Consider the following 25,561-nt stretch of genomic DNA (forward strand, 5'->3'; position numbering starts at 1 on the left):
TGAATATGTGATTCATTTAAAAAGGAAAATTTTTTCTCTAGTTTAAAATTTTATGCATGAAAAATTGAAATGTTCGCCCTGTCTTTGTTTATGTTTTGCATTTTATGATTGCGTTTGTACAGAAATGGCAAATTTATTGCATATAATTTATTGTAATTTAGTTAGCTTTATATTTAGAATTCATTGAGATTTCTGATGGTATGAGTATATTGATACACACAGATATGAAAACATTCAATGAAGCTCATGAATATTGTAAATCTCGAAATGCTCTGATGCATTTCTCTGTAAGTCATCATCTGGATTTTTGATTTGTATTGTGCATTCCTTATGTTTATTTGTTCAATTCTTATTTTTTTCTTTTCTTTTTTATTAGATTGAAAGTGATGATATTCAATCAAAATTGCAGAAAAAATTACATAACTCAAATGAATTTTTCGGTACAGACAAATGGTGGATTGGGCTTGATGACTTAGAAAATGATGGTAAGTATGTTTTGAATTGTTAGTTAGTAATTAATAATTACATTAACAATCATCACCTAACAATCATTCTGTTTATTGAGTTTTATTGAATTTGCAGATTGTGAATTTAAACACTACATCCATGGTAAACAATATTTCACATAATTTTGAGCATGATGTTGCTTAAATACCGACTCAATAAGAATTTTTGTTTCTTTGCTGAAATGATTTATATGTATAGCAAACTGTTCTGTATAGGTACATTCCGGTGGGCCAGCAACAAAGAATATGATATTGAAAATGATTATAATAAATGGGATGTGAGTTTTACCATGGATCACAATGAAAGACATTGTGCATCTTTCAACTCTGAAAATGGCTTTCGTTGGTCACTTGATAATTGTGATGAAGTATTTTCATTCATATGCATGGATGGTGGGTATTGCATGTAATAATTCGCTCAAATATGAATTGAGTAGATTTCAGTCAATTCTAGCTGAAGCCTTATAAGAATTTTATTCAAGGTTAATTTGACCAAAACAATATTATACGCACACATTCGGAAGTGAAGGAGACGCATGTGTGAACATTGAAATGACAAGGGCTACTGAAACTATACAGGAATATGTTGGTGCATAATGTGTCACTAAATGCCAATAGGCTTAAGACTTGACATCATGGAAATGTATGTATATGCAGAAGCTGCATGTAACCCAGAAGGGAGATATTTATGTTCATATTAATGTTGTACAAATAATGTTACACATACCAAATACCATAATTTTTGAAATTTGTATTTTATCATGCTGATTGGAACTTTCTCACATACCATACTGGAATTTTTCAGCAAAAGTTAAAGCTTCGAACAAATATAGTTATTAAAATTATATGTTACACATAGTTTCATTTTTCAGTCACTTGCAAGTATAGAGCTGACTACATTCTTCCTGAAGGTTGGTGTCTTCCTTATCTGCTTTTTTACTAATAAGTCATAGATATTATTAAAAATGTTATGGACTACTTTTTTCCATCATGTTAGTACTAATTACACTTCACAGATACACAATTTATTTTCTGAATAATTTGCCTAATGATATATATCTTTGAAATTAAACTGATTTTTCACTATGTTGCCTGTAGTACATTTTTTTTCTGTTCAATAGTTCCTGAATGATAAATATATACCTATTTTTGTTTGTTTGAGAGGTATTTTAGAATAAAGAATATTAATGGAATTTAAATATTTAAAAGGCAATTTTCAGATGAATCCATACAATACTTCTCAAGTGTATGCATTTTTGAAAATAATATTCTACATTATATTGATTGTAGAGGCACCATGCAAATCAAGTTGTAAAAAGCACTTCACTTGTGTAAATGAAGAATGTGTATGCAATGACATGTACACTGGTGAAAATTGTACAATATTGAAAGGTGCAATTGCATAATTAAATATACTCAGCTTCTTTTGATAGTTAAGATAATGATAATATTATGGTATCTGAAGTTGATTGCAGGTTTTCAACTTCTTGGAATATTATATCTGGAAAATGCATTTTGATAATACAGTACACTTTGTTGTTATTTTATATTACAAGCTTGTTCTTATAACTATTATTTTTATTAGGATTTCCGGCATCTATGGAATATGAAATGTTCAATAAATCTTATGTTTTCTTTGAAGAACAATTGACCTGGAAAGATGCTTCTGATTACTGTGAAGGTATCAAAAGTATTCATATTTATATATTATATAGCATCACCTTCCTTATAATATTTTCTTTATCTTTTATTCTTACATTTGCTTATTTTTTTTTAAATATTTCAAATGGAAGGGCTTGCCTGGTTTTTATTAACATTTATTTGGACACAGAGCAAATAATTTTTCCTTCAAACTCCTATTAAAAAACTATCACACAACAGAAAAATTATGATAAAGATGGGAAAGTGGGATTAAATGTGATAAAATAAAAACTTAAAATACATTTTCAGGGATATGGGGCCGTTTGGCGAATCCTAAAACCCAAGAAATTCATGAATGGTTAGTTGAAAAAATGATGCAATCAAACTACACAAATGCTTCAGGTATGAATTATGGGTATTTTAATAATCAAAATACAGGAAAAATATAGTTCAACCTCATGAGGTATTTGTGATACTGTCTAAAATCATCACGTTTATATTCAAATTTTGAAATTCAGTAACTGTCCTTACTTCAATAATAGGATCTGTTGCTAGGATGCGGTTTGGAGAGGAAAGTCGATTAAAAATGGATTTATAATGTGACAAACCACGCAGGGGCGTAGCCAAAAATGTTCGAAGAGAGGGGTTCTGAAATTTTTTTTGCCAAGTTAGATCGAAACTGCTAGCGGGTCCGATCGAACGCTGGAATACGCATGTTTTTAGTAGTCTTGGGGTCTTGGGGTTTACATTTCAAAAGGGGGGGGGGTTCGACCCGCAAAACTACCCCATGGCTACGCCACTGAAACCACGGCATTTCTTCTGGTTACCAATCCATGTCAGTTAGTGTTTTGATTCAGATGCATAGACTTGGTGGTGGGGAAAGCAGTAACTAACCTGACGGTTATGTGAACCACCATCCTATGAGGGTGAAAAGTCAGCAATCCTCTCGCACACATTTACCCTACAGGATTTAAACCTGTGAACCTGCGGAATTTCTAAAAATAAGAATCTCGCATAATAAGAAAGATATCCATCAAATTTTATTTTATAATATGAATATTTTGTGATGTTAAATTCTGTAATAGTTTCAAGTGCTTGATATAATAGAAGCCCTTTTTTAATTTTTTATATAATTCAGCTGTTTGGCTAGGAATGAATGATACGGGAACGGAAGGCAGTTGGTATTTTTCTGATGGAGAGAGAGTCAATCCACCTCCAGATTTTTCTGGTATGCAAATAGTTTTCCATGGTTACATAAGAATGGATTTATCTCAATTATCTTGAATACAAGAAATACAATACAAGAAATTATATGACTAAGATATAGTGAATCACATGAAGAGTATTCTAGATTTAATTCTTGATAAATCCATGCTGGAACGGGTTGCAATATATCTTATCAGCTGAACATACTACACACAAACACACTGTTATATTTTAGCTAGAATTGTGAGACGATTTAATATTTTTATTAACTGGTTATTTTTTTAGAAATGTTAAAAAAGATGTACGATAGAAAAATTCCGTGGTATGAAAGAAATTCAACGCTAGTCGATCAGTTTTACATTCTATGGGGTGACTCATTTTATGGTAACTTTACTGAACAGGAAGAGTTTTGTTCTGATTTGAATGGAACTCTTGTTAATATTACTTCTGAAGAAATCAATTATGCCGTTGGAAAACATGTTCATGTAAGTAACGTAAAACTATTATATAGATATGTCTGTATATATTATTACAATATATATATTATTGCTTTGTGTAATTATTTCAATTTCTGGATAATAATCAGATTAGATTGATTATGGATCATTCTCAAATTTTTAAATGTTCTTGAGAATACTACTAAACTATTCAATACTTGATAACCTTCGTACATTTTTTATTTATATTACTTGCTTCCAGGATCTTTATAATATCTGGAAAGAAAAAGGTCCCACATCAGCTCCTGGCAATGAGTATGGAAATTATTTCTTCGCACTGACTGGTGATGAAAATGATCTTGCAATTTGGAGGCAGGCTGATGGTCAGCAAGTGTATATCCATGAAAATTGGTATAGAAAAATGTATCTACCAGTTCCAGACAAGGAGGATTTTGCACGTAAGACCAATGTATTGTTCATTTTGTGATTTCAGAGACTTAGTTCATCAGCTCATTTTTTTAAACATCAAGATTGGTGTATACAATATAAAATTACCGTATTTTTTATATTTTTATTTCAGTTGGAATACAATACTGTAGTTCCATATTATGCTCAACCTCTATTTCTCTAACATACATTCTGTGGAAAATACTTTTTTCAGCTTTTCAAAAATGGCAAACTTGGTCAGATCCTAATGGTGACCTTGACTTTGAACGGCAACACTGTGCTTCCATCCAATCAAACATGAACTGGATTGATCAATTTTGTTCACGAAGACTACCCGCTATGTGTGAATTTGGTATAACTTGAACTTTGCTTTCACTTATTCTCTCTTGTGCATTTTTCTGGTATTTTATATTTGGGGAAAAATCATCTGTGAGTTCGTTTAATTGTATAAGGTCATTTGTATTTATTTTATTGTATGTTTAACCAAAAAAGTCACATTATTTGTATTACCAAAATGTCTGATAATAGATTCAATACCGTTTTTGCTGCCATAACTTTACAACCCATACACATGCCATTAGCTGAATGATATTAATTATTTCTGTCTAATATAATAAATTTATTGTTTATATTTCAAGAACTAACTGCTTTTGTAATCTCAGGTCCTTTTCCTTTTGAACGCTGGCACAATCGTGGTAGAAACTCATCTGAACCAAACAATGCATGGTGTGATGAACATTGTGCTGGAATGAATTTGAATGTAACTCATCCAATGTGGAATGATTACCATTGTATTAGAAAATTTCCATTTGTTTGTGAAGTTGGTATGTTTGATGCCATGATATTTTGTTTTTATGAATGTAATGATTTTTGACATGCATCGAAATTATTTTAGTTTTTTTATTTAATTGAACTACTGAGCATGCCAGTTTTTTCTTTCTACTTTTTATTTATGATAAGACGTTTTAAGCTGGTAACATATAATATAAAATCATTTTTTTATTTAATGTTTTTAACTCTCTTAAAAATCTTCGTTTTCAGAAATGCCCACAGGATGCACGCACAATCCTCCCATAGAAGATGGATGTATTATCAATTTGTTTTCAGAGGTACGAGGAAGCTGAGATAATCAAGCTATGCTAAAAAATTGATGGTAGCTGACAGTCACCATCAATAGAGAAATAAAAAAACTCTTGAAACTCAGATATCATTGGAATATTTCCCATGTCATGAAAAACTACTGATTAATTATTTGTGATACTTCACGAATGATTTGCTAAAAATCATTTTATTTTCTCAAATGCGTTTATATGTTCCTCATTAAATTACATGTCAACATTTTTATGGTAGGCTGGTTGTGAGGAAGAAGGACATGGTCCCGTTATGGACTTTGATATGTTTTCTGAAGACACATCACTGATTGTGCTCTATGAATTAAATGATATTAAAGAACTTGCTGACAGTGACATGGAATTCGGATTGTATTCTGAAGCCTGTTATGAACCAGGTAATGAAATTTGATTTATACTGTCATCTGTTTTTTTGGCTTGAATGGAGATTCATTACTTGTTAGCATAAGTATTTAAAACTAGTTTATTCTGATAACAAAAAATTGCCTAAATTCATTCAGTCGAGTCGAGCAGGCCGGATGTGAGGTTTCCACTTGTGTTAACTTTTGCTTATTAATTTGTGGATTGTATTTAAAATCTGTGTTAGGGGCTCAATAAAACCTGAATATATTTGCTATCTGCAGTTAGTTGTAGATCATATTTTAAAACATGTGGTAAGTTTTTTTTGTTGCCACGAAAGTTTTCTTTTTGAGTAATCAAAAGTAATCTTCTTGATTAATATCAATTTTTCCACACTTTATCATGAATAATACATATCCCGAATATTCATAAAGGGAATTTATCTATATTCCGCAAACCACCAAATGAAAATTTTGTTATCTTGTTACCCAGAATTTGTTAAAGTCACTTTGCCAAGTAAAAAGGAGGTTGAGCTGCTTTTTCACATCAAAAATAAAACATATGAAGAAGCAGAAAAGTATTGTGCAGACGAAGATGCAATTTTAATCATGGTTTGCATTTATAATTTTTGCTAATTTATAAATTTTATCAGTATAGTGATAGGTTGAATAATCTATTTTTTTTCATATCGCTGATTGTATTTTGCTGTCATATTCTTTTATCAGATTTTTATATGCATTCTTTTGAAGGTTTTTTACATTGATTTCACAGCCTTTACTATCTGCTATCCAGTACAGTTATGAGTATATTTAGAACAGTGTTTCTTCAGTTTTTGTTAATGCGAACCCCTTTTGGATTTGGCAACAGGGTTATGGATCCTTTTCTTGTACTAACTGCAATAAATTGTTGTTTTCACATTTTTATCCTGAATTTAGTCCGAGACATTGCTATATGATATCCATCATACAATGAAAATGAAAAGTCCGGCATTCTTTTTTCTGAATGAGGAAATTATCCTCAAATTCATTTTTTTTCATTGGTTAGTACTGACATACAAAAAAATAACGAAACCATGGTTTTTACATCCCTTATTTACCTTGTGTGTGACAAGATCATATAAACCTATCAAGACAGTAATGGAATTCTGGAATCATCTGGTTTTCACTATTTACCACAAGTTGAAGGGGTATAAATATGGAATAAATAAATATACGAATCAAAATTATATTCAGGCTGCAGAACAAGAAATTCTTGATTATGTTTACAAGAAAATCAATCTATCAGCCGAAGATCTTGGAACAAAATACTGGTGGATTGGACTTACAGACAGAGAAACTGAAGGTTTATTTGCTTCCCTGCTCGCATATATGTCATCGGCAGATGATAAAGCCTACTCTTAAGACAGTTGATATTGCTCATTGCTTTGGCTATCTTCACCAAACTGGAATGATGTCAATTGATTTGAATTATACTATGTATGCATAAACTTGGTTTTTCTAGGTGTGTTTATCTGGTCCAGTGGTCAACCATTTGATCCTGTAGTTGATGTAAACAATTGGCAGAATAAATCAATCTTCGATAACTTCAATACTGACGATGAAAAAGATTGTGTAGCAGGAGATCCAGCTGAAGGGATGACTTATTTTGAAGACAGCTGTTCTGAAACCCATTCTTTCATTTGCATGAGAAGTAGGGAAGAATTACAATGTTTGTTTTCCATTTTCCAAGTGCTTGAATTTTTGAAGATACTGAGGTTGAGAAATAGAAAAAAATATCTATGATTTTTTGTGACAATTTTATTTATTGAAACCAGAGCTTCAAAGATATTTTCTGGCATAAAATAGCCTTTTCTTTGCAAAATAGGATTATTTTGATCTTAAATTGGATCTGTTGTATTCACAGTATAAGAAAGAAGTTGTGGTGGTTTAAACCTATTTTCAATGATCTGTCGATAAACTAACTATTGATATGTCTTATACAGTTTCTACATAGTTTTAAATTCATTTTAGGAAACTGTGATTATCCGATATCACATACATATTTTCATCGAGATTATTGTGTGTACTTACAACATGATCCTGTGCCAAAAGTGAAAAGTCTATATGCAGTAAACCAGGAAAAAGCTGAGCAAAATTGTGCTGCTATTGGAGGGTATGTTGTTGTGCTGTTTGTCTAGCTAGCTGCTAATCAAATTGTAGCCTGAATCAAAACTGTCCAAGCTCATGTACATGACTTCAGGATTTAAAGCTCGTTTTCTTTTTCATCAAAATATATTCGGATGCTTCAACCATTTTCATCAATAATTGAATATAAATTCTAAGGTCTTGTTCTGTTAATACATTATCACAGTGTTTCCCAACCTGAGTCCGCGGTCTCAAATGAGTCCGCGAAGCCTTTGAATAAGTCCGCAACGAGCCGGAAATTCACTGCGGGCGCAAACGTTTTTTACGTTCGAATTTACATAACACATAAAAAGCAAGTTTATTCACATAGCATTACATGAGTCCGCGAAGCCTTTGAATGAGTCCGCAACGAGCCAGAAATTCACTTCGGGCCGCAAACGTTTTTTACGTTCGAATTTACATAACACATAAAGAGCAAATTTATTCACATAGCATTAATCGAGTCAATAATTACTGGTTACTGAGTAGGGCTGGGCATATATTCGAATATTCAACTATTAGAATAGTTATTTACTATTCGAAAATTTGGTAACACGTGACGCGACAGGTCACTTGTGGGTCGCTTAATCAAACGATTGGATTTCACAACTCACTTGCGGATTTTCGACGAAAACACGAGTCTGCACACGCTTCGAGGATACCTAACTGGTGTTTCTCGCGAGTTCGAGCAACGAGGAATAATCTTTTTTTTTAGTAGGTGTCAATGGTGGCAACCCAAATTTTCTAAATTGAAAAGCGGCACCACAAAATACTAAAAATAAAACGGAGAACATCTAAGTTTTGTTTTATGATGGTCCGCGACCGTTTAAAAACGCTTTTTTCGACATTGCAAATCGCAAAATTTTGGGTGCTACCGTATTATACGCACCAGGGCATTTTCCCTTTTTTGTTTTTTTTTGGTTTACTGCATACACATTGGTACGTACAGTAAATGTTGTAGGAACAGCTCAGATTTGTCGAATTCACATAAATACGAATCAAAACAAAATATAATCGGGCACTTTACCACGCATTTTTGTATCCACGGAATGTCATTGTATTTTCTGAGAGTATTGCTTTTATTTCCTCAATACAACCGCAGATTAAATTGATCAGAAGTAAATTAGTAATAAAACAAGGCGATGAATATGTATTTTTGATTTACTAATATAATTTGAATATATTTTTATTAAGTACTATATCAAATTGTATTTTCTGGAGATTTATAGCACTTAGTAGGATTTTTCTAACGGCGATAACAAATTCGCAACATCGCCAAAAAAAAGTATTAAGACTAAATATAATAGGGCAATATATTCTTACTTTCTTATGTTCGCAGATTGCCATAGCATTTTAAAAAAGTAATGCTTTCATCTTGTCGTAAGTCGACGCAACCGCCAGTTATCATGAACACAATTAAATTAAAATAGAAAGACATTTTAAATTCTCGTCGTTGTCATGGATTGAGTATTGTGCGACAGAAGAGGCCGCTATACACTAAAAAATAGTCGGCTTTTTTAACGAACGCGTAATTGCGGCGAATTTCCGATTTTAAAATTCGTTAAAATTCTGTTGTGATTAGGTTTATTGCTTCTTCACAGAGAGTACGGTTGCAATAAACGCACCTTGAGTCCGCAAAGGTTATCGCCGGTGAGAAAATAGTCCGCGACCAAAAAAGGTTGGGAAACGCTGCCTTATCATCTGCAGTATTGAGAAATTATGTTACAAAAAAATAATATTAGCTTGTCAAATATATGAAATTGTTATTTCATATTTGATATAGAATGGCATCACACAATCAGTCTCCAACTCTTACGAAGAACTTACGATACCTCACTACTAAAATGGCTGAATTGAATTTTATAACCTTCATATATTCACTTAATTTCAGGCATTTATTAGTTGCAAAGGATGAAGTAACTACTAAATTTCTCCGAGACTCTGTGCTTGACCATTCTCATGGAATGTATCATAATTCTTTAAGGTAAAAAAATATGGTAGTTTAGTGTACGATGTTTTTGTCATGTTTTCTGCGGAAAATTTTCTTTTTTGGTTTTTATTTTCCTATTAAATTATGTTGGAGTTATTTTTATATTTTGCATGTGTTAATGAGTTCCAACTTTCCAATTATTAATAAAAGTAAAGGATGTCCTACAGTCTTTGTTGATAGTTGTATATGATTTTGCAAAGACTTTTGTGTGAGTAGGTGGATTAATGGTTGGCACATTGTGCCAAGCATTAGTTACGTGCTTGTCATTGGACTGTTAATTTGGTGAGTTCGCAGAATTTAATCTTGGGGTAGATAATTATGTACAATAAGATTACTGTACCAATCGCCAATGTGGTCTGCATAACAACTAGCCTTATCAACAATCAAATCCATGCATCTGGAATGAACAAACAACGGCTTTACTGTTCCCATACAGTGCATGAACTGGTATAGGATACCAAGGGATCGAGATTTGCAATATGATTAATCCATTTTGTTGACTTTACTCACTTTCTTATAAATATAAAGAATCCTATATTTACATTATTCACCAATGTCGCAAAATATTGCGTTACTATATGCATTAGGTACTTTTTTTCTTCATTATCTTGACATTGTTTTAAAGTTCTGAATTGGTTGAATGGATTTAAGACCATTTTGCATCACTATTTTTCCAGTTTTTTTTTTTTTTTATATCTATTTATTTTTTTGAAGATATTGGCTTCCCCTCTATGATAAGAGTAATCCATCCCGCATCAATGCATCTGAACGTAACTGGATGTGGAGAATTGATGGGAATGATGAAAAAATGGAACCGCCTTATGAATTTATAAGAGGTATTGAATTCAACTTGTTTTCTTTGAAATTCTTGCCACACATTTTGAACTATATAATGTGTGCTTTATCTTTGTGTTTACCCAAAAAAGCAATATTCTTTTGATGAAAGCTATATAAGTTTTATCAACTTGGATCACCAAGATTGATTCGCTGCGTAGATTCTTCAGGAGCACTTTTGTATTTATCCTCTGAAACTTATTTTAGATGGACTACTGTTTTCAAATGTGGGTGATGATGAATCAAATGAGGAAAAGCTTCCTTACCGACGACGATGCATTTATGGTGACATGGAGAAACATACCTATGGAAATTTAGGTGGAAAATTTGATCCTCATCTCTATGTTAGAAGGTTGGTTATTTAATTTTATTGATTTATGCATTGATAATCGGGAATACAGCATAAATTTTTCATCTTGATGGTTACATAGATTGTAATGTATGATGTTATTTATAATGTATTAATGTCATTTTGAAATTTCAAAATTTCGATTTTTTTTTCCAGTAAATCTTGTCAATTCAACAACAAACGGGAATTGGAGTGGGTATGGATATCAACATATCATTTACTACATGTTGAGAGTGGCAACTGCCTTACTGCTCTATTCAAAGTTGAGGAAACAACAGAAGAAGGTGGTTATGTTATTATAGTTACTGGTACTTATATTGCTATTTCCCAATCTTTGTGTGGCATATTGCTCACTCCCATGTTGCTATTAAAAATTTACAGTTGATAAGTCCATTCACTTTGTGTTACAGGTGTGGGGAGCGTAGAAAGGGTTATTATCGTATCACATTTTATTGTGTGTTGACAGTAACATATTTTTTGTATTTTTTACAACTTCACCTGGATTTGAAATGATAACTTTCAAAATTTTATTCATAGCTGTTGCTGCTGGTGTTCGTATTTTGCCATGTAATCTGACAGATCCTTTTCAGCAGTGGGTTTGTAGATCTAGTAATCCATATCAAGTGAAGCTGAGAAAATATCCTTACAGTTTCATATTTGACAAGGTAACTAATTCAATTTTCTCTCAAGCCTAATCGCTCCACTTCAATGTTTTTTTATTATAAAATATTATTCTTTGATAATATAAGTTTGCTCGAAGCAGGTCAACCAGCACTCAACTAAAAATGGAAGAAACAATTATAGAAGAAATATTCACTGACACACTAAAAGCTATATACAGGTTCATCTTTGTACAAATATGTCGGGAGACAGCGGTTGATACATGGTTTAAAACAGTACTACATGTTTAAACAGCCAAAGAAACAGCTAATGGGACGGAAATTTCTATAACGGCAGTTTTTGAGAGAAAAAACTGTAGCATAAAAATGTATTTGCATGCACAACAATATACAGTGCATGAAATTCAAACTAGCTGCTAAACCAGGCAGCGTACTTGATCACCTGCTTCAGGTTGAGATAACTTAATATTCAAGTGTAATTTTTAAATTCTAAGATTGAACCATGGGACAGATTACATATGGCTGGCAGATTTTATGAAGATAAATGCAAGTCAATGTGGAGAACTGGTACAACCAAAAAATTCATTTGTGATGAGCAGTATCATCCTGGAGGTATATGCAAGTTTTGTTTGTTATAGTTAACAGAAAAGTATGTATGGTAGAAAGCTTAAATTACATAACCAATTGTATGATTTGCATATTTCATGATAAATTTTTAGGTTATGAATAATTTAGTTGAAAAATAGTTATTGTTTATTTGTTGCTCCATGTACATGGTATTTTTATAGATAACTCTACCCCAGTTGTGTCAAAGAACTTTGGTGCTTTTAATCAAACATTAAGTTATTCTGTTGATTCGAATGTACAATATTGAGCACATTAAAATCTTTTAGTACACAGCATTGTATTTACACATTCAATCTCTATATATAAAATACTAACAAGGTGCGAGTTATCATCAATAGTTAAAATATTTCTCTTTTTGTTTTGTTTTTATCACCAAAATATTAATGTTTTGGCATAGTAGTGGTCAATTGCTCATATTTTGTGTACCAAAGACAGTAATAAATCATAACTACCGTATTTCTCGGCGATAAGTCTACCCGGCATATTTTTAGCACTGAAAAATAGTGTTTTTGCATATAGCCCTCCAATAAGACGGGGATGAAAAATTGCTTCTCTGTTGATCAGTGAAGCACTAATATGCGCTAATAATTTTATATGGTTAGAACCGGATCATGTTTGTTTCAGGTAGAATAATGCTCACAGCATTAATTCTTAACAATAAAACAGTAATTTCAATCATTTTGAACAACCCATTAACTGAATTGTTGAAATAGCCTATGAATATGGTGTGATAAGTACTGCGCTGTACGTCCATGGGTTAGGCGACAGCATTGTTTTCCAGTCTGGTATCGTTTTTTCCTGAATCAGAAAAACGGATGGATAAATCAATCAATCACAGACACTTGATTGGAGATACATTATAAAATATATCAACCCATATGTGAAGCTTACGCTTTCAAGAAGACTTGCGAAAAATAACCTTATCCCAGAAAGGTATACCTGCCTAATAAGAACTCCCCCCCCCCCCCAAAAATCAGGCCAAAAATTTGGGTCCAGAAAGTTGACTTGATAGCCAGGAATTACGGTAATTCATTTTGTGTAGTAAAATGCTTGACTTTTGTGAATTTTTTAAGCCATCCATATTTTGTTTTAAGAAAATTTATTCGTAGTGCGAAAAGAAGGTTATACACCTGCAAATGACGCTACATGTGGAATGCAAGCTGAACTAACTGAAAAGTTTGTCAATGAAAAAGAAGCTGGTCTTGCTTGCTTTTATCAGGGTAATTTCTATAATGTAATGTTATGGCCTTTTTTGTTCAGTTAATTTGTACATTAACAATATATTATTTATTAGCAATGATATTAGCCTATATCGACCAATAAATCTGTTGTCAGAATGTAGTAATTTAAGCCAAAGCCAATAGTTTTTATTTAGATGATTATAATGATAATCCTATGAATACATCATCATGTTCAATGCAAAATGAACTCGATAATATTAATGTAATATTCTAAAGTTGACAAAACAAGATATTGAGCATGGTATTGACATTCAGTTTGTTCCTCTAGATACATTTATGAAAGTATAAACCCTGAAATTGTGTTGAAGTGAATGTTAATATGTACTAAAATGGTTATTTCAAACAATAAAGGTGGAAAAATTGCAAGTAAACTTGACATGAATGCTGGAAGAATGGATGGTGTTACTGATGGTTGTTTATGTGGTGAGACACGAGGAGGAAAACTTTATGGAATCATGGCAGTAAAAGATGAGAGTTGCACAAAACAAAAATCAGGAACTGGTGTATATTACTGTGGGAAATCAAATGGAACAGCGACAGCTGTTTGGTGTTATAGGTTAGAATATATAGCATTGAAGTAACAATTTTTAATTTGCCAACTTTTGTCAACAAATTTGTTCATTAAATTACAGGCAAACACTTTATTTTATGAGCTCAATTAAAACCACGGCTGGAGTTGGAGCCATAGAGCCGTGATGTTTTGCTGAAGCTAAGCCAAGATTATAATTTTAGCGTCTCCACGTCTTAACCATATGATTAGTTTTCACATTCATATTAAAATGAAGCTCCACAGGCAGAGCTGAAGCCAGAACAATTTGTGATTTCAAACCAGTCACTCAGGCATCTATCCGACCTTTGTCAGGTTTTTCTATATACTATGTTTTATTCCAGAGGAAAAGCTGGTGAAAACAAGTTTAGTGGAGTTCAGTATGCACCATGGTGTGCAACATATTCTATATTATCTGAAGATAAAATTGGTTATGAAGAACGAAGTTGTTTACAGCCACATTATTTTGCATGTCAACAAAGTAAGTTATCTTTGGAAAGCTATTAGATTGAGCTTATGAAGTGGCCAAAAAGATTATTTGGTTATACTTGAAGTTTTACGAAAAATCATTTCAGCTTGGGTGGTATATATATATATATATATATATATATATATATATGAAGTCTGTTCTGTTGGCCTTATTTTTATTAAATTGTATTAAAATCATGTTATATTAGCTTTGCCTATTCTTTTTTCTACTTCCTTATTATGTCATAGACATGATGTCAAATATTCGAAGAACTTTGTATTAATATCACTTTTTTTAGTTTTTAGTTCGAGGAGTCAGTAGATATTTATATATATATATATATTTTGCATTTCTTTTTTGACTTGAAACACAATTCCAGGAATTTTTTTATAAAATACCTGATTTTCACTCCTGTTTATATCATAAAATTATTGTAACAATGAAAGTAGAAAATCAATAAATCTAAATATTCTTTGGAATATATTTTTAATAATTTTCACTTATTATTTTTCTAGAATTACACAAAGATGTTTGCAAATCTCCGTCTATACCACTAAATGCCAAAACCATTTATGAAGATTGGAGGGTAAATAAGAGAGGAGTTTTAATTCAATGTGATTTTGGTTATGGTATCGGTGGTGATCCGAATAAATTGGAGGGCAAATTAGACTGCGTAGATAATGCAATGGCTGGTCTAATTTGGGAACCGGACTCTTCCCTGTGGATATGTGAAAGTATGTTATATTATTTTGCATAAACATTGTTTCATGTGATTTCACTTCACCTGTTTTTTTTAGTGAAAAAGTACAGACTATATTTCTTGTTTTGACATATGAAAAATAAGTAACCACTTACTAACATAAATACTTTAGATCAGGGCGGTACAAGCTTAAAAGTATCGTGGGCTACAGTTGGTCTCTAGCAGTTCTGAATCCATGCCACTAGCAAAAATTATACTTTGTGGTGATATTGTGAATTCCTTGCCAATGGTAATATGAATACATATTGGATGAAAAACTGAATGACTCATTATGACTCATTTTATATTATTTCTGACTTGATTTTAGTGACAGATATACATGGCTGTGCTTCCAGATGCTTCTCAAACATTTTTTTCTGTATTTTGATTTTCAAATGCTTTATGATTATTCATATTCAGTTTTCAAATCATCCAAGAACTTGATAAATTTGTAAAGTCTCTTTGTTCTATTTGCTCCACTATTTACCATGTTAGCCACCTGCACACCTTTAAACACAATAGTGCAGCGGAATGTGAGGTTCACTCCATGTTATTTCACAATGCCCAACGGTCAAAGCTCTATGAGCATTGACAGGGGATTCAAGGCTGTTGTATTTATTGATAGTTCGACAGCAGCATTTTGTTGGGACCAAGATACTTTTAACCAAGATATTAAAATGTTTTTATGGAAAACTTTCTCATCTTTAAAATTTTTACCTCTCCTAAAGCTTACGATTGATAGTGCAATTTCAATTGATGGTTCCAGCTGCGAATCAGGTGTAGCAAAATCACACCTCACTTGTTGTAATCTCCAATTCTTTGAAATTGCTTCTGTAGAGTTTTCTAGATATACATATTTTTTGTTTGCTTTGCAATGAATTCTTTTGGTACCATGAGTATTTGCAAGGACACCTGACAACGGTTTTCACCATTGCTTTTGTCAATAGTGCCAACAGACAGTGCAACTAAGTAATTATGTACGAGAGGCTGTGTCAGCAGTTTGGATCATCCTGCTTTAGCTAATTGTATATCATTGGTATATTATAAAGATTAACTTCCTTTTACTGGTATAACTGATCATACAATTACACTGGAAATAAATTTTATCCTTCCAGGACTGCAATGTCCAGATCCTCCTTCTATTTCCAATGCAACATTGGAAACTACACGGCCAAGCTCAGGATTTCGATACAAAGATAAGATCACTTATAAATGTGATTATGGTACTGCTGTTCTTAGAAGACCAGGACATGACACAGTTATTTCCACTTGCAATGGAACACAGCAATGGAATCCTGATCCTAGCGACTTTGAATGTTTGAGTATGATATTGTTGATATATTGTACTATGTTTTGGCAAGGATAGTTTTGATATTCAAGTTTTTGCCATACGATATACTCTTAAATATGTGCTACCATTTTGTGCGCGAAAATTTGAAGATTCGCACTTGATATTAATTGAGTTTCATTTGCTGTTGAAATTATATGCTTGCAGCTATCACTTGTGAATATCCTCCCCGAGTTGCAAATGCTGAATATATAGCTGATAACTTTACCTATGGATCAGAATCTATTTATCAATGCAATGATGGATATTGGATTGAACGTGGCGTTTATAATGTTACTGGATTCATCTGTACCATTGAAGCAAAGTGGGAGCCTGAACCTGTTACTACTGTACACTGTGTTGGTAATTGATTTATTGATTCGTTTATCTAGCTCTTGAATATATGCAGAAGCTTTTAAAACTTCTCTATGTAAAATGACAAAAGTGGAACATAACTTGATTGCTTTCCATGTTGCAAAAGGAAAAAATATGTTCTAATGTTCTAATCAATAACATTTCTCTTGAAAAGTCCTCCTCATAAGGCTTCACGCATTGTGAAACTTTGGAATGTATGCTTTATTTCATGATGTTCACTTATGAAGGAATAAAAAATAATCCACCAATTTAGAATAACTTGAATTGGTAACTTTATCAATGATAATAAATTTGATCCTGATATTGCTGGATGGTTCCAATATTTGAATTAAAAGTTGATTTTTAAATATTTGTATTTTGAATGAAACTATCATTTTGTTTTGTCTCCAAGAATAGGATTTTGTTTTTATTTATGAATCAAAATTATTATACGTAATTGAATAAACAAGACAGCAATGCTCGAATAAGTCACATATGTGCTGGATTCTTTACTACTTCGCTTTTTACTTTACATGTTTGTGAATTATTCCTACAGACTTGATATGTGAAGAACCAGACTCTCCACCTCATGGTGAGATGATTGTCACAAGTTACAGGTGAATGTACTGCTAATATGCTATTAATTGAATGTTATTCTTTTCAGAATTATCTAAGAATAATCATTAACAAGAATTTATTATTACTTATCATATTAACATTTTCTTTGCTAAATTCTTTTAAATTATTCAATAGTAATTGAAAAGAATATGTCACTATTACAGATACAATGCAAAACTGGTCGTAAGATGTGAACTGGGTTATTCTGTGATTGAAAAAGGAAAAGTTGTAAAATGCAATAAGTGGGGAGAATGGTATCCTGATCCCAGTGATGCCTGGTGCCAAAGTATGAACTGTTTCATTTTATTTTTGAATATTTTATTTACCATTTACTTCTTTGAAATGTCTGCTGCAGTAATTATGCCTGTGATACTTTTTTATAAAATTTATATATTTGATAATATATTGTCTGCAAATGGCATTGCCATTGCACACTTTTATTATATTGGAAATGTAACTTTCATGCTACCTCACTTAACTCAATGTATTTTATTGCAGATGTGACATGTCCACAACCAACTGACAGCGGTATTGATACAATAAATGTTGGTGGACATAAAACACAATACTTATTTTCCGATACTTTGCAGTATATGTGTAACAAAACAGGTTTGGTATATTATTGCCTGATTGCATTATAAGTATAGAACATGGCTTCACTATAATTATCAAATTTGTGATTGCAGGTCACGAAATAAGGCGACATTTTGAAATTATGAACCCTTATCGACTTGAATGTCTTGCTATAGATGAAAAGAAAAAAGTTGTGCTTGAATCTAACTGTGAATGGGGTGATCATAAATATTCATGGATATGGGAGGGAAACAATCAAATTCGAATAGTTGGTACTAGGGTATGTTTCATTCTATTGCTGTCATTTTTAAAATGATTGATATACGAGACTCATAAATGATATTTCACCAATTTTACACGGGATCATATATTAAAATATTGTTTTGTTCACTTATTTGAAAATATTCAGTGTTGTTATCTCACAGATTATTTTTTTCTAGTACTGTCTGACCATTGACTCTTCAACACATCAATTATCTGATGGTAAATCTGTTGGTCTTGTGCTAAGAAGATGTGATAGCAAGAATAAGAAGTAAGAATATGATTTTACACATATTTGGAGTATATCTATATCGCTGTTTTTGTCTCCATATTCAACTATAAATATTTACTCGTACAGACAACGATGGATTTGCCCAATATCAAATGGAAACAAATTGTTACTGTCACTGAAAGATACATCACCTCCCGTATACATTAGGTTAGTATGACTTTAAAGCTATTCAGATAGAAATCCAGTCTGGTCAGCACAGAGCCATACACATTAGTGACAAATGACATTTATTGCTGGTTACAGGATTTACAGATAAATTCTCAAGTTACCTGAAATATGCTGTATTTTTTTAAGACTTTTATTTGAATCTTGTATTTTGCAAAGTTTGACCAAAATTTCAATATTCTATATCCATTCAGAAATTACTGATTGTGTTTTTTGTTTTCTATTTAGCTATTTGAAATGAACATGCATACTTTGCACTTCAAATTATTCAAATGTATATCTATATTCTATTGGTCATTCTATGTTACATTGGCAACCTTTATGCTAACACTACTTTATTACAAGTTAATTTTTAGTTTATCATTATCTAAACTTGAATTATCTTTAGAGTCGTTAAAGATAAGAATGCTGTAGAAGCAAGATCTGGAGAAGAATTTACAGATCCGCTCAGTAGTTGGATGATTAGAGACCACTGGGAGGAAAATAATATATGTTCATATTTAGGTTATTTTATTTTCCAACTATTTCAAATTTATTTATCAAATAGTTAAATTGTTTACTGACTCAATGGTTTCAACACAAATGATTGACAGTTAATATAATTAATTGTAATCTGTACTTTGTAATCCTTAATTTGAATTACAGTTTTTTCAAGGATATATTATGCTAAGCAATTTCTCTTTCATGCACGACATTAGTTGAATATTCATAAGAAATCCAGGTTTAAAAATGAAATTTAGGAATACAATATAGAAATATATCATATTCTCAGATGGATTTCCAACTGCAAAACCTGAATGTACGAAGTTTGGTTATTGGACGCCACCAGCATCTGATGTGAATTGTTTTATTCAAAGATGTCCAGAACTGCCTGATATTGATGGAACAAATCACACGCTTTGTAAGTTATGGATATTTATTTTCATCTTGAGTGAAAACTCTGCCACTGTGTACAATGTTTTGATTACTTTTATATTGGCATCGAATGAAAAAAGGCTTGCTATACACAGATTCTGCTTTGATCTCCATCGATATTTCGTTTATTGAATATTTGTAATCTGATGGTTTGGATGTTGCTTGTAATTTGAAGTAAACTCTGATTTTGTTTGGAACTAAAAATAAGCTTCCCATTTCATTTATGAATTAGTGTAAGTAATTAGGCAAAAGAATAATGCTCAAATGAATCTGAGCTATTGTTTTTTGTAATATATATATTAAAACAAAATAGTTGCAGTATTTTTTTGGAATAAAGAAAACACTAATCCCAGATGTGAGATACCGGTAATATGAGTTGTGCAACAAAAAAAAAATTTTCTGTTGAGATTGTGAGATTAATTGAGATACAAGAAAATGATCAATAAAAACACGTTTTTCAACCTCATATTAATACTGAACAACATACCAACTAGGGATGTCCCTATCGTTTCGTTTTCGTTTAGAGCTGTATTCGAATAGCTTTTTCCAATTTCGCTTAATCGTAATTTATGATGTGCAAAACTTGCGACGTCGCCGCGCAATCTTTTTCAGTACGTCAATAAGTAGATATGCTGAATCTTCCGACGCATTAGCTCTGCTGGGTACCAGTAACCCTCTTCGAGACCAACAATCGTTGTTGTAAATGCACAATTGATGACAATTCACAGCGATAATTTTGTTATTAGAATCATCGATTGTTTTAGGCCGTAATGATTATTATTTCGGCGTTTAGTTTATTCTCTCAATATCACAAATTTCCGACGACATATGGGTATGTCTTTTGCCACCAGGAAAATGAAAGTTTTTTTTTTGCATGGGACTGTGTCGCCTCCATTGGGAAAAACGAGTTATCATATAATCATCGGTGACGAGATGCTAAAAATAAATAAGGGAGTGAATTCACAACCCGAATTTCCTAGATTAGAAAGCGGGAATATAAAATACAGCGCTGAAATAAAACGTAAAGCACCATAAGTTGTGTTTCAAGAGGCCCGCGACAGATTGAAAACGCTTTTGCAAAATTTCACATTATCATACAGTCAGTTGTGAGCGCGAGGCATTTTTTATCCATTCAAAACTACCGACGGGGCCTGGCGTAACTTTTTTCCAGATTATGGCAATATATAAAATATTTAATGTAAAGTATCTTTAAATAATTTCCTGAAAAAAATTCAACTCCATGAAATTTTATTGCGGACACAGGGATTTGTCTAACAGTGATATTATTTAAATTGATATTGAAAGCATTGTGATAGTGCGGTTTCAGTGTTACAAGAACAGCACAGATTTGTCAAATTCGCAAAAATACGAATCAAAACAAGATATAATTAAGCACTTTGCCGCACATTTTTATGTCTGCCGATTGCCGTGGTATTTTGAGTATTATTAATGCTTATATTTATTGACGCAACCACATCTCACATCTTTTATTTTGTCGTTAGTCGGGGTAACCACGAGTTACCTTGAACACAAGTAAATTAATATAAAAAGACATTTAAAATTCCTGTAGTTCTTGTGGATTGAACATTTTAGGCCACATAAAAGTCATTTGAACGCTAAAAATGTCGGCTGTTTTAACATTATTAACATTGTTTTAACATTATTAACACATTATCTCTGTGACCGTTCCAGAAGCTGTTGCAAGGGAATTTCCGAATTTGAAGAATCAGCGATTTTAATACCAAAATTAGTGCTGTGAAATCGCATTCGATGTTTTGAAAATTTAATAATGTGGCGTTTTGAACTCCGAGTCTGCTGCTACGCCACAGCTTGTAATACAATTGTAAATAGTTACGTTATCGAAATTATTTTGGCCTTCTAATGTAGCGCCTTGCGCACAATGCGTCTCGCCTAAATTTGAGATCATACATGAGATAAATTGTGTCCAAATATGTTCTTAAGTTGTGCAATGAATTAGGAAAACGTTCTTTGTTCACAACGTCGCAACAAAGTATGAAAAAGGCTTGCTTAGTCACTCGGCAATTTGTGGGTTTAATTTTGTTGTTCCTGATTGGTATAGCTATTTGTCGGCTTCATTTTGGTTGCAAAATATCTTATTGCTTATTGAGGTAATTTATATTTATTGCTTATTCAAGTAATTTAAATGTACGGCAATGCTTGCAAGTTGCAACACTTGCCATCTTATTTCTGTCTACCTTTTTAACTGGAAAGCATGTGAGAGCGTTGAATGTTCTACATTGCAGCCATAATTTGTTATAAAAAAACATTGGTTGAAATGTGCAATTTCAAAAAAGTTTCGATCCCATGACTCATTTTTGATAATTTTCAAAGTATTTTGATTGGCTCCAACTTCTGTTATTACAAGTTTGGAATGGCAAAAGTTCGTTTTATTTAATTCAGAAAACAATTTTTTTTGGAGAATGTTTCATTTTATTTCAGCAATTCACATCAGTATAGTTTGGCAGACTTTGTCATATGTCACATGTTTCTTACACTCACCTATGTTGGGAATAAAGTTATTCAAACACTGGTGCAGTATTGTTTTGGTTCTTTTAATTTAATTTAAGCAATATTCGAAATGTTTTTTGAGAAGCAATTTAGAATAGTTTATTATTCGGACACGGCATCCCTAATACCAACTCTCAAATTTACTCCACAGTGTCCTCAAGCACTACATATGGAGCAGAGGCAATTTACACTTGTGGAGTTGGAAAAATGGTTTCAAAAGAAATAGTTGAACAAAAATTTGTTTGTGATGAAACTGGCAACTGGTATCCTCCATTTGACGTTATTCGATGCATTGGTATGTTTCCTGATAAAATATCTTTTTATTTTTGATATGTTCAGTGTAGCTTCAACAGCCCCTTTATTAGGTTTTATGAACTACAGATTTGATTGCTTTGCATTTCTTTCAAACTTATACCAATGTTCATTTTTTAGTCATACTTGTTTACTAATATATATGTTTGCTAATTTCTTATATAATTTTTAACTGCAATGTTCCGTACTTATCAATTTTTCAGATCTAATTTGTCCACCCCCTTATCCTGTACAATATGCTGATATTATTGGACTTCGTTATACATATGATGAAAGTATAACATTCAAATGTGCCACTGGTAAGTTTCTTGTTTGTATTATGATGATTGGTAACAATTTAAGTTGTTTTATAGCTGATGTGTATATATAAAAAAAATGATTGAATTCTTTAAAAACAGCTCCAAACCATTAATAAAATAGTTTCCAAAAAAGTGCCTACTCACAAAATTGTGAATGATATGTATTTTATAGAGCATATTCAAAGCTACGTAAATGATGCACCTATTGTTAATTTCAACACTCAAATTCTCATTTAATTAACAGGATTTTGGGTGAAGAGAGGTGAATATGAACAAAGTACAACATGCACCAAAACAGCAGAATGGGATCCTGATCCTCTTAATTTTGAGTGCAAACGTGAGTATTGCGATTGTAAATTTGGGAAACTATATATAAATATTTCCCTTTATTACTGAAAATCTGATTTTTTCCAACCACTGACAGCAAATTTTTCAATTGTACCCTTATCTGATTCTTTATATTTTATTCTTATTTATTTCAATTTGACTCTTAACTTTTTATGTGTTTTCAGCCGTTGAATGTCCCGATCCTGGCAAGATTCCTCATGCTACTTATGAGATTTCAGAATTTATTGGATATGAGGAAGTAGTCGGGTAATTCTCATATCAAGTTCTTACTTTTACCTTTTTGTGTTAACATTTGTATGGCATTTTATTATGCTAAAAAGAAAGTTTTGTTTGTATATGAAAACTATGTAGTCAATTAGTCATTGTTGCAAAAAACATGTTACTAAAGAACAGGGATGGTGTACCACTGACCCGCAGGTCACAAAATGACCCACCACGTTTTTAACAGTGACATGTCAAGTCATGTGTGCACAAGTTCAAAACATGCCAACATTTCAGTGATAAAAATTTGCCATAAAACCAGCTTTACTTTGATCTAACATTAATGTAAGTACTATAATATACCTGTATTCACGCAACCTGTCTTGCTACAGTGGATCGCTTTCAAGGTGCATGTGCTGAAGGCAGCAACAGAATGTGTTGGGAGGCATACAAAAATGCTACTTCACAGTTCATTCTTTTCTGCATAATATGCCCTTTAGAAGACAAAATTTCTTCCTCTCCATTTTTATTATGGAAATATAATTTTTGACCCATTTATTGAAAACGTTGCTATAGAATATTATACAATGGGTTGTGAAATTGTGCATCTGCTTCGATCATATTTTGTATTTTGTTTTTTCCATATTGTATGTTAAGATATCGATGTGATGATGGTTACTGGATAGAACGCGGTGTAATGACAAAAGGGATCAAATGTCAAGAGGATGGAAGCTACAAACCATCTGTAAAAGATGTCAAGTGCTTAGGTTTGCCATTTCATAACTGGAATTTTATGGTTTTTTTCTAGAGATTACAATAAGAATATCATTGATTATGCATTTCAAATATTTTGGCACATGATTGAACCTTTCGGCACCATCTCTTCTCTATCTCACGTAAAAGTAACAGAAACGCAGCGGTTGTTTGATTTTTTCTTCTCATTATGTGTTTGCAAACACTTTATTTGTATGTTTATTCCAGGTGTTACCTGCAAGTCACCTGGCTATGTACCTTCAGCTTATGATACAGATCCAAAGCTCTGGAATCATGTTTATAATGCAGGTGAATTGCTTTTACATACTTTACATAATCATTCTTATGAGCATTTCTTAACCTCTAGTTTTACCAGTTCCAATCTATCTATTTATTTCAAGTATAATAAGTAGGACTGGAATGATTTTATTGCTGCAGGTGATGGTGTGACATATAAGTGTTATGATGGGTCATGGATTTCGAAGGGGAAATTATCAGAGACATTTTATTGTCAAAATGACGGAGAATGGAGTCCACGACCAAACACAGTAATATGTAAAAGTAAGTGAAAAATTTAATGGTTATATTTGCCTTTTGGTTTAGTCTGACTTTTTTTTTATCAAAGAAGGCATTCAATAGAAGTTTGTTGAACCTCGAATCTATGAACACTAATGAAAAGCACTGGCACAATATGAGTCATTAAAAATGTGAAAGGTACTAAGCAACTACATCACCTTGAGTAACATCCGTTTATATATTGTTGTTTTATATATATTAACAATCTATATTAACAATCCAAAAGTCTCTTTTAACAACAGATGTGTATTTTGGGTAAAACAGATAATGTTTAACTTCATGAATTCTGTAGATAAAATGTGTGGAAAACCTTCATATGTTCAAAATGGAATAATAGAAGATGGTGGAAATTATGTTGGTGCATTTCGTACTCTAAAATGCCATGAGGGATTTTGGATTGACCAAGAAGCAAAACAATCTGAAATAGAGTTAGAATGCAGTGTTGAAGATGCAATGTGGTATCCAGAAGATGTTAAATGTAGAGGTATTGCAACCATAAATAAAATATTGTATGCAACAACTTTTAAAAAATATCATTTATCAAAGAAGCTCAGTCATGTTAGTTAGCCGGTACCACACCAAAATTTGAGTTTGATCAAACGTTTAAAAGGCTGGTGCATGCGCTCAGTTTTCTCTGTGGCATCCTGAAAAATTAAGTTTTACTAAAAGTAAACTGTTTTAGGAAATTAATTGCAGATTTTGTGATGTGTTTTATATTATAAAAAATACATTATTAGAGGTTAATATATTTCAC

At 32.1% G+C, this 25,561-nt stretch overlaps 1 protein-coding gene across 1 annotated transcript in view; it reads left to right on the forward strand.

Annotated features, from left to right (window-relative positions):
* LOC120346535 (uncharacterized) overlaps nucleotides 1-25,561 on the forward strand; it is a 66,688-nt gene that overhangs the window by 23,665 nt on the left and 17,462 nt on the right. Inside the window, exons 46-91 of the mRNA XM_078114947.1 lie at nucleotides 178-287; nucleotides 377-485; nucleotides 723-899; nucleotides 1,379-1,417; nucleotides 1,797-1,898; nucleotides 2,092-2,187; nucleotides 2,457-2,549; nucleotides 3,286-3,375; nucleotides 3,639-3,838; nucleotides 4,053-4,248; nucleotides 4,452-4,589; nucleotides 4,900-5,061; nucleotides 5,279-5,346; nucleotides 5,588-5,744; nucleotides 6,199-6,317; nucleotides 6,939-7,047; nucleotides 7,207-7,395; nucleotides 7,716-7,857; nucleotides 9,760-9,852; nucleotides 10,573-10,694; nucleotides 10,900-11,044; nucleotides 11,198-11,325; nucleotides 11,579-11,706; nucleotides 12,156-12,273; nucleotides 13,383-13,508; nucleotides 13,881-14,085; nucleotides 14,421-14,557; nucleotides 15,061-15,279; nucleotides 16,400-16,606; nucleotides 16,780-16,974; nucleotides 17,522-17,582; nucleotides 17,748-17,869; nucleotides 18,082-18,192; nucleotides 18,270-18,436; nucleotides 18,597-18,688; nucleotides 18,776-18,856; nucleotides 19,263-19,378; nucleotides 19,647-19,775; nucleotides 22,470-22,613; nucleotides 22,834-22,929; nucleotides 23,174-23,266; nucleotides 23,442-23,523; nucleotides 24,136-24,245; nucleotides 24,460-24,540; nucleotides 24,670-24,792; nucleotides 25,100-25,291. Of these exons, the coding sequence (XP_077971073.1) occupies nucleotides 178-287; nucleotides 377-485; nucleotides 723-899; nucleotides 1,379-1,417; nucleotides 1,797-1,898; nucleotides 2,092-2,187; nucleotides 2,457-2,549; nucleotides 3,286-3,375; nucleotides 3,639-3,838; nucleotides 4,053-4,248; nucleotides 4,452-4,589; nucleotides 4,900-5,061; nucleotides 5,279-5,346; nucleotides 5,588-5,744; nucleotides 6,199-6,317; nucleotides 6,939-7,047; nucleotides 7,207-7,395; nucleotides 7,716-7,857; nucleotides 9,760-9,852; nucleotides 10,573-10,694; nucleotides 10,900-11,044; nucleotides 11,198-11,325; nucleotides 11,579-11,706; nucleotides 12,156-12,273; nucleotides 13,383-13,508; nucleotides 13,881-14,085; nucleotides 14,421-14,557; nucleotides 15,061-15,279; nucleotides 16,400-16,606; nucleotides 16,780-16,974; nucleotides 17,522-17,582; nucleotides 17,748-17,869; nucleotides 18,082-18,192; nucleotides 18,270-18,436; nucleotides 18,597-18,688; nucleotides 18,776-18,856; nucleotides 19,263-19,378; nucleotides 19,647-19,775; nucleotides 22,470-22,613; nucleotides 22,834-22,929; nucleotides 23,174-23,266; nucleotides 23,442-23,523; nucleotides 24,136-24,245; nucleotides 24,460-24,540; nucleotides 24,670-24,792; nucleotides 25,100-25,291 (5,919 nt within the window). The remainder of the gene's footprint in view (nucleotides 1-177; nucleotides 288-376; nucleotides 486-722; nucleotides 900-1,378; nucleotides 1,418-1,796; nucleotides 1,899-2,091; nucleotides 2,188-2,456; nucleotides 2,550-3,285; nucleotides 3,376-3,638; nucleotides 3,839-4,052; nucleotides 4,249-4,451; nucleotides 4,590-4,899; nucleotides 5,062-5,278; nucleotides 5,347-5,587; nucleotides 5,745-6,198; nucleotides 6,318-6,938; nucleotides 7,048-7,206; nucleotides 7,396-7,715; nucleotides 7,858-9,759; nucleotides 9,853-10,572; nucleotides 10,695-10,899; nucleotides 11,045-11,197; nucleotides 11,326-11,578; nucleotides 11,707-12,155; nucleotides 12,274-13,382; nucleotides 13,509-13,880; nucleotides 14,086-14,420; nucleotides 14,558-15,060; nucleotides 15,280-16,399; nucleotides 16,607-16,779; nucleotides 16,975-17,521; nucleotides 17,583-17,747; nucleotides 17,870-18,081; nucleotides 18,193-18,269; nucleotides 18,437-18,596; nucleotides 18,689-18,775; nucleotides 18,857-19,262; nucleotides 19,379-19,646; nucleotides 19,776-22,469; nucleotides 22,614-22,833; nucleotides 22,930-23,173; nucleotides 23,267-23,441; nucleotides 23,524-24,135; nucleotides 24,246-24,459; nucleotides 24,541-24,669; nucleotides 24,793-25,099; nucleotides 25,292-25,561) is intronic.

Source organism: Styela clava, chromosome 8 (genome assembly GCF_964204865.1).
Source record: "Styela clava chromosome 8, kaStyClav1.hap1.2, whole genome shotgun sequence".
Taxonomy (NCBI): domain Eukaryota; kingdom Metazoa; phylum Chordata; class Ascidiacea; order Stolidobranchia; family Styelidae; genus Styela; species Styela clava.